This window comes from Apteryx mantelli, chromosome 2 (genome assembly GCF_036417845.1).
Source record: "Apteryx mantelli isolate bAptMan1 chromosome 2, bAptMan1.hap1, whole genome shotgun sequence".
Taxonomy (NCBI): Eukaryota; Metazoa; Chordata; class Aves; order Apterygiformes; family Apterygidae; genus Apteryx; species Apteryx mantelli.
This window is the reverse complement of record NC_089979.1, coordinates 173,148,188-173,156,758: the sequence shown is the minus strand read 5'-3', so window position 1 is coordinate 173,156,758 and position 8,571 is coordinate 173,148,188. Positions and strand designations below refer to the sequence as shown.

General features: G+C 66.4%; 1 protein-coding gene across 1 annotated transcript; it reads left to right on the top strand.

The window, feature by feature from the left end:
• Positions 1-387: 387 nt before the first annotated feature.
• Positions 388-7,397, top strand: GBX1 (gastrulation brain homeobox 1). The gene is given in 5 exon segments (XM_067292557.1): positions 388-453; positions 455-490; positions 492-654; positions 657-1,199; positions 6,877-7,397. Coding segments are annotated over 5 exon segments (1,329 nt in total).
• The last annotated feature ends 1,174 nt before the right edge of the window (positions 7,398-8,571 follow it).

Below are 8,571 nucleotides of genomic sequence, written 5' to 3'. Positions count from 1 at the left end.
GGCAGTCGGGGCCCTGTCAGGAGCGTCGGGCCGGGCCGGTGCCGGGAGGCGGTCGGGCAAGAGCGGAGCGGAGCGGGCCCGTTCCGGCCCGTCCCTTGTTCCGGCCCCAGCCCGGGCACGGGGGCAGCGCGAGGAGGGATGCGCCGCGCGGCGCGGCCCTGTCTCGTCCCATCCCGTCCCGTCCCGTCCCGTCCCGTCCCGTCCAGGCCCCACAAAAGCGCCCTTGTGCTGGCCCCGTAATTGCTAATCATCAATCACCATTAATAACAGCTGATGAGGCGGGAGGGGGAGGCGCCTTCCCAGGGGCCGGCCGCGCCGGGGGGAGCGGGGAGCCCTGCCCCGCCGGAGCGGGCGCTGAAGGAGGAACTCGACCGTGATGTGCGGAAGATGGATGAGAGCAGAGGGCGACACCCCCGCCCGCCTCCCCTCCCTTCCCCTCCCCTCCCCTCCCCTCCCCTCGCGGCCCGGCCCGGCCCCCCCGCGGCGGGGCGGGCGGGCGGGCGGCTCCGAGCGCGCCTCCACTCTGCCGCGCCGAGCCAGCGAGCGGGCGGGCGGGCGGCAGCTCTCGCCGGGCGCCGGAGCCCACGGGAGGCGGCGGCGGCGGGCGCGGGCCGGGGCCGGGGCCGGGGCCGGGGCCGGGGCCGCGGCGGCGGCGGCGGCCGCGGCGGCGCGGCGAGTTGGCGGCGGCCCGAGCTCGCCGGAAAGTTGGTGCCGGTTGAGCCGGCGGTGCCCGCTCGCCATGCAGAGACCCAGCGGCCAGGGGACCGCCTTCTCCATCGACTCGCTCATCGGGACGCCGCCGCCGCGCTCCGGGCACCTGCTCTACACCGGCTACCCCATGTTCATGCCGTACCGGCCGCTGGTGCTGCCGCAGGCGCTGTCCCACGCGCCGCTGCAGTCGGGGCTGCCGCCGCTGGCGCCGCTGGCCTCCTTCGCCGGCCGCCTCACCAACACCTTCTGCGCCAGCCTGGGCCAGGCCGTGCCCTCCATGGTGGCGCTCACCACGGCGCTGCCCAGCTTCTCCGAGCCCCCCGACGGCTTCTACCCGCCGCAGGAGCTGCCCCCGCCGCGCGCCAACCCCGACGCCGGCTGCCGGAGGGCCGCCGAGGGCCTGGAGGCGGAGGATCTGCCCCCGGGGCGCGACAAGGGGCCGCCCGAGCCCCCGCTCCACTTCCCGGACCCCTTCCCCGGCCTGGCAGGTAAGAACGGCACGGCGGACGCGAGTCCCCCGCAGCGAGCGCCGGCCCGTCTCGCCCGGGGGCTCCGCAGCTAGCGCCGCCCGCCCGGCCCCGTCCGGGCTCTGCCCGCGGCCCCGGAGGGGGTCGCAGACAGGCGGTGCCGCGGGCCGTGCAGCTCCGCGGGGCGGGGGACCGGAGCCGGACGCGGCGGGCAGCGCGGCGGGGCCGCGCCGGCGAGCGGGGGCGATCTGCCCGCGGCTGCGCTCCCGGGCTGCCCCGTCGGGCCGAGCCGGGGGGACCGGGCCGGCTCTACCGCTCCGCAGCGCCCGCAACTTTCGCCGGCGCCATACAAACTCCTCCCGCCGCGTCCGGGCTGGGCCGCGGGGCGGGAGAGCCGCGGAGCCGCTGTCGGGGCCGGGGCCGGGGCGGCGGCGCGGGGTGCCCGGAGCCCGGCGGCGGCCCCGGCCCGGCCCGGCCCGGCGGCGCGGAGCTCTCCGAGGTCCTGGCACCCGGCCCGGGGCCCGCGAGCGCAGAAGGAGCGACCGCCCCGCCGTACCAGCTCCGCGGGACCCCGCGCAGCCTCGGCGCCGGCCGCGGCGTGTCCCGGTCCCGGTCCCGTCGCGGTCCCGGTCCCGGTCGGTGCGAGCGGCGCGGGGTGCGCGCTGTCCCCGGGGCGGGGAGCCCCTGGCGCCGGCGGGACCCCGCCGGTCCGTCGCTCGCCCGTAGCCCGCCGCGGCCCCGGTCCCACTCTCCTGCCGGCGGCGTCGCCGCGCTGCGGCCGCGGCGTGCGGGGCTCCGAGCCCCGCCGCGACGGGGACGGGGACGACGCGGGGCAGCTCCGTGTCCCGGCGGCGGCCCCGGCTCGGTCCGCCCGCGGCCTCGGCAGCGGCTTTGCCCGGGGCTGTGAGAGCCGCGGGGACTCGGCCGCTGTGCCCGGCCCGACGGCGCGGCCCGGCTGCAGGGACCCCGCTCGGGGCTGCTGCCGCCGCCGGGGCGGAGCCGTCGCCTTTGTGAGCCGCGGCCGCTCCCCGAGCCTGCAGGCATCACCCCGGTGACCTGTTGCTCTTTGCTCCTCAGCCCTCTCCAGCTCTTAGTCTCTTCCGCAGCGGCGGGCTTGGGGCTCCTTTCTGCGGGCAGACTGGCACAAAGCGACCGCTGTGTCTCTCTCTGACGCGGCCTGCGCGGAGAGCTGCCTCCCGCGCTCGCCTCGAGACCCACCTTTCTCTCAGGGGCTTCCTGGAACGGGTCTGTGCTGAGAAGTCCCTGCTGCTTCTTGCAGCGCTTGGCTGTTTGTTCCCCAAGCTTCCTTTAGCGTCTCCACACACCTCCTGCACCGGCCACCTGGGGTCTTTTCCCTTCCCTGCCTGTTCTTTCCTTAGCAGGCTGTTACCTCTGCTCAAATACTCCTTGAACCTACTCCCTTAGCAGGACAACTGGGGCTTTTCGCATCCCCACTGCTTTTGTGGGTTACCAAGGCTTCAGTGTTCCTGCGGTGCTCCCAGGCCGCTGTGCTGAGTCGAAAGCCGAAGGCGGTCCCAATTCTGCTGTGAGAGTCTCCTCAGGGCAGAACTGCCCTGGCCCAAACTTGCTGGCCCTGCGGCTGGTTCACACTGCATCTTCCCAGCTGACAGGGAAATGAACTGTGCTGTGCTTGATCTCCCTCCGTGGCTCCTCTGTAGCTAAGCCCAGCACGTTCTCACCTCCTGTGGGACTCAGACGGGCTGTTCCGGGAAGTGGTCATTTCCGATGTCGAGAAATATCATCTCTAGGGCTTGCCCTGTCGTAACTGGCTCTCATGATGGAAGGAAATTTGTCCTGCTGCTGCTGTTCACTCTCTGTTGCCTATTAGCTGTCTCTCAGCACTGTGCTTGCTCTGGAGCCTGCACTGCACGAATGATGCTTGCGCTCCGGCACAGGCGTGTGCCCATATGGACCTCACTGCATGGGCTGCTCTGACCAGGTCCAAGAGGATTTGTCAGGCCAAATGTGCCCACCTTCTGCTTTACCTAACACTTCCCCTGACTGTACTTGCCAAGGCTCTTGGAGATGGACATTAGTTTTTGTTTTACTGAACATCCTTGTTTTCACCTGAGATGGTTTCTGTGGGCTTGCTCCACAATCAAGGAAGTGAGAGAAAGATGATTCATGACAAAAGGAGACATCTAAAACCATCTATAATGCTTCTGGACTTAGTGTCCCATTTGTGACACTGACCGAAAGCAGATGTCCAGGGAAGACCACCAGAGTTCACCAGAAAGGAGAGAGAGAGAGAGAGACAAACCCAGTATCAGCCACATCCTGGGGCAAGGTGTTCCACAGATCTCTTATCTGTAGAAGAATCATGTGAAGAAGAACTGCCTCCTTCTGCCTGTCTTGCTGACATCAAGTGAAATGACTATTTGTCTCCCTGGGCTCCATTAGCATCTCCATCATACAGGTGTCCATTGGGGCAGGATCACTTCAGTGACTTGCTGGATCAGCCAAAGGAGCCGATGTTCTATTTTAAGCTCTCTCTCTGCAACTAAAATGTTTCAAACCTGCTTCTGGCTGTTGACACACTTCTTGAGAGAGGAAAGGCATGCAGGGAAACTGTTCGTAAGATGCAGAAAAACCTGGAGGCTGGTTTGTTTCTGAAACTACAACGAAGTGCGTGACATCCAGGATAAAGGCTCTCGGTGCCCCAGCCCTCCACCCCGCTCCTGAGACCTGTTTGCTCCTGAGCTGCAGAGGTCTCCACTGAGACCCAGATATTGGGCCCAGACCCTTTATTAGCTTGACATAGTAGCTCCACATTCAGTCAAGAGGAGGGTGGAGAAGTTCTGTGTTGTTCCTCATGAACATGTCAAAGAGCTCTCGTGTGTTTATCAACACTGGGCTCTGCTGGCTGTCACAACACTTGTTCCTGATCTGGGTCCTGCTGACCCTACTCCACCTTGACTTGAATAACTTTGCCAGCTATGACACTCATCCGTCTCTGCTCACTGTACTTACCATTTCTGTAATAAGATCACCAAACAGCTAGGAATTTGTGAAGAACAACGTGATGGGTCAATCCTATTCTTCGCCTATTGCCTTCTGTTGATATTTCAATTTCACAGTACTTTGCTTCATGATAAATACTTTCTTTCTTGTCAAAGACCTTTGAAAGTTTCAGTAAACCCTCCCACCAGACAGGTGGGTTCCACTGCTTCCATTACTTCCTTGATGAAGAAATACTAGGAGATTAACAGACTAAGGTACCAATTTTCTTTGTAAAAACCCTCTGTTTTAGACTCTATCACCAGGTTCCTTGCAAACCCACCCCTTTTATAGGATACAAATGGGAGACAAGTTAATCTGCTAGAGACTGTTTAAAATTTGTGGTCCGGTTAGGACAAGTGCATCCACAGATAGTATATGCTTTATGAGGTGACATGTTACAGTTGGTAGCTCAGTCTCCTTCCAGTATCCAGCGGGCACAGACTAGGCCTACGAGAGCAAACTGCCAGATCAGCACTGTCTGAGAGTGTGGCTGCTGGGATGCCCTCCCCTGTCCCTAGGAAAGAGCGGACTCAGGGCAGGGCACATGAGCAGTCTTGGTGAAGATATGGATGTCCTCATAAGAGCTCTTCTAACCTGTCAAGGCCTTATGCTCCCTGGGCAGAGGTGGTACACAGCAATGAAAGCTCTCCTGTTCTTGGGCAGAGTTAGTGCTTGCATGAGACCTTTGGCAGCCAAAGTGTTCCCCGACGCCTGTTGCTACTTCCTCAGCAGCACAAGCACAAATTCTCCGGGTCTTTGCTGCATCTCCTGTGTATATGGGAGATTCTCCCTCCTCTCGGGCCTCTTTCAAGGGCCCTCATGAAGAAAGGGGTACTGTCTATTCTTCTGCAGCATAATGGTGGAGGTGTTTCTTTCTGCTGTACAAAACAGGAGGAGCAGGCACATAATTCCATATCTCAGAAGTCAACCACCCACTCTCCAGAAGCCGCAGACCTGCTGCAGGACCAGCAAGGAATGGGGGAGCTCCATGAAGACCAGGCTCCCAAGGATGACTCCTGGCTTTAAGCAGTTTCTTGCAGTTGCTGCTTGTGTGTTTTCAGCCCTGCACCCTCAGTCAACTGAGAGCTATCCTGCTTTCCCTTCTGAGCAGAGGTGAGCCAGCTGGAGCTGCAGTGGCCCAGGGTGAGATTGTCAGTCACTGGACACTGTTCAGAGGCTTGGAGAGCTGCTGATGCCCCTTCTGTATGTAGGGTTGTATTGAAGCTGGCAGTGCTTCAGGACCAGCTCCTTCCAGCAGCAGTTCCTGTCTGTGGGTCAGACCTGGATAATTTTGTAGTATCTTCTGGCCTCAGCATGATGGAGCAGCTATTTCATAGCTGGGTAGCTGAAGGTCTTCTCCTTCCTTGACCCCTGGCTGTGGCCCAGAGCATCATCTTGCTTTATCTCCTGTGAGACCTTTGCTGGATCCCTTCTGCCAAGAAAGTGACTGGATTCCAGGCCTCCTTCCTCTCAACTCTCTCTCTCCCAGTTCCTCCCTTGCTCCATGGGTGTTTAACCCTTTAGAGACCAGGCTGGTCCAAGAGGCTGGCAAGCAGAAGATTCATTCCTCTATTCCCTATCGGTAGCCTTGCAGGCAACATAGCAGAGGTGTCTGCTGTGGTCCAAGTGCTGTCTCCTGTCTGGGTGGCCTGGGCTGAGGTCCTGTCTGTTGGGTGATGTTGGCAGCCTCTAGCCTGCCCAGCCAGGCTGCCCATCTGTGCAGGAAGCTAAGCCTTGAGCATCAGCTGCCTGAGCACATCCTTACAGCTCTGCTGTAGTGCAGCCTGGGCTGAGGGAGGGAGAGCCGGCTGGCAGCAGGACACCCCACGTCCTGTAGAGCCCTGCAAAGAAGGTTTGCTGGGCTGACACTGGGTCAGGCTGCTGTTTCCAGGAAAGTCCTTCAGCTGCTCTTGGCTGAGTGGACAGTAGTAGGTGGTCTAATGCGGTGGGATGGGGCAGAGGGAGGGTTGAGCTGAGAAGCAAGCTCTCAGGAAGTGGAGGTCTGGACAAGCCCTGGAAGGACAGCGGTGTGCTCTGCTGGGATGGGGCAGGGATGCTGCAGCACGGGGGCAGTGGCAGGTGCTGGGGTGGTTCACGCCCTGGGGTGTCCGTGGATATGCTGGGTGTGTGGGTGCTGCACTGCAGAGCTGGCCAGGCCGCAGGCAGCGCTGGGGCTGGGACAGCAGCACCGCCGGGCCTGCCCCGCGCTGCCTGCGCTCCTTGCGCCCGGTGCCGCCGCGGAGCCGGTGCGGGCCGGGGGCTGGGAAGCTGCTTCACCTGCGGGAGTCAACGCGGCCGGGCGGTGCGGGAGGTCCCGGGGCTGCGGGGAGACCCCGGGGGGGGGCGCGATCCGGCGGGTCCGACTGCTGCCTCGGCTCGGCCCGGCCTGCCGCGGCGAGAGCTGCGGCCTCCCGGGACCCCCGGGACCCCCAGGACCCCCCCGCCGGCCCGGCCACGCCGCCCCCGCAGCCAGCAGCTCCGCCGGCTCGGCGGCGTGGGGACCCACGGGCGGGTGCGGGGGTGCCGGGCCGGGGCTCTGCCGGCTCGGGGACCCCACGGGTGGGAGGGTGCGGGGGTGCCGGGCCGGGGCTTCGGCGGCGCGGGGACCCCACGAGCGGGCGGGTGCGGGGGTGCCGGGCCGCGCCGGCAGGCGCTGACGCTGTGTGCCCCGCTGCAGACGGGAAGGCGTACAGCTCGGACGAGGAGAAGCTGGAAGTGAAGTCGGCGGCGACGCCGTGCAGCGAGCGGGAGGAGGAGAGCTCGGCGGGCGACAGCGAGGACGAGCCCTTCCTGGACGGCGCGGCCGCCGGCGCCCTGGGCGCCAAGGGCAAGGGCAAGGGCGGCCCCGCGGCGGAGCAAACCCCGCCGGGCTCCGGGGCCGGCAAGAGCCGGCGGCGGCGCACGGCCTTCACGAGCGAGCAGCTGCTGGAGCTGGAGAAGGAGTTTCACTGCAAGAAGTACCTGAGCCTCACGGAGCGCTCCCAGATCGCGCACGCCCTGAAGCTCAGCGAGGTGCAGGTGAAGATCTGGTTCCAGAACCGCCGCGCCAAGTGGAAACGCATCAAGGCGGGCAACGTGAGCAACCGCTCGGGCGAGCCCGTCCGCAACCCCAAGATCGTGGTGCCCATCCCGGTGCACGTCAACCGTTTCGCCGTGCGCAGCCAGCACCAGCAGATCGAGCAGGGCGCCCGGCCCTGAGCGCCGTCGGGGCTCACGGACCCAGGGGGCGGGCGGGCCGCCGGCCCCGGCCCCGGCGGCGGCCCCGGCAGCGGGAGGGGGCCGGCGCGGCGGAGAGCGCGGCCGGGCACCCGCGGCGGCCGCTCTCACTCCTCTGTACATGTCCCTTATTTATTCCGTGTAAAGTCTGTACATACGGCAGTGTGTCCGTCTGTCCGTGCCGCGGGGAGCGCGGGCCGCCGGCAGCCCCGGGCTGGGCCGCGCCGCGAGGGACCGGGCGCCCGGGCCCTGCCGCCCGCCCGCGCCCGCCCATGTATAGCTGTGATTTCAATAAATTATTTTCTATGGAGCGAGGCGAGGTGCTTCGCCGGTGCCGCCCGCCCGCGCCGCGCTGCAGGGACGGGGCGGCCGCAGCGCCCTGCGGCCCCCGGCGCCTCCCGACCCGGCACCGGCACCGGCACCGGAGCGGCGGGGCGCAGCCCGAGAGGCGGCCGCGGAGGCCGGGGCGGTGCGCGGCCCGCGGCGGCGGCAGGAACTCGGGCTCGGCCGTCCCTCGCCGGTGCCGCTGCCGGTGCCGGTGGGCCCGGGCGGCCCCGCGAGGAGCAACGATGGCCCCGCAGCCTCTACCGGTGCCGGTGCTGAGGGACGGGAGGGGCCGGGGCCGGGGAGAGGCTGGGGAACGGCGGCGGCGGGACCGGAGCACCCCCGGGCCGGACCGGGCCGGGCCGGGGCCTCCCGTCGCCGCCCGCAGCGCCCCGCGGCCGCCGCTGCCGGGAGCCGCTGCCGGCATCGGGCTGCCCGGAGGAGGCAGCACCTCGCCGGGGGGGGGGGGGGCGGCCGCGTGCCCTGCCCCCGCACCCCGGCGCAGCCGTGCCCCCCCCCCCCCGCACCTCCCATCCCGGACAGCCCGTGTCCCCCCGTCCTGCCGGGCCCGGCCCCGCAAAGACCCGCTCTCCGCAGCAGCAGCAGCAGCAGCCCAGCTGCTCTCCCTGCAGGCCAAGCCCTGCGCGTCCCTCTGGCCTTGTGCCAGCCGCAGGGTGAGGAGATGCCCCTGCCCTTGGCCCCTGCCCCCCCCCCCAGCGAGACGCCTGCCCCCGCACTCCTGCGCCCAGCTCGACGCACGCGCAGCCCCACGTGCCACCAGCACCTACGTAGCCCAGCCCGAAGTCTGCGATGCCCTCCAGCTCTTTGGGGA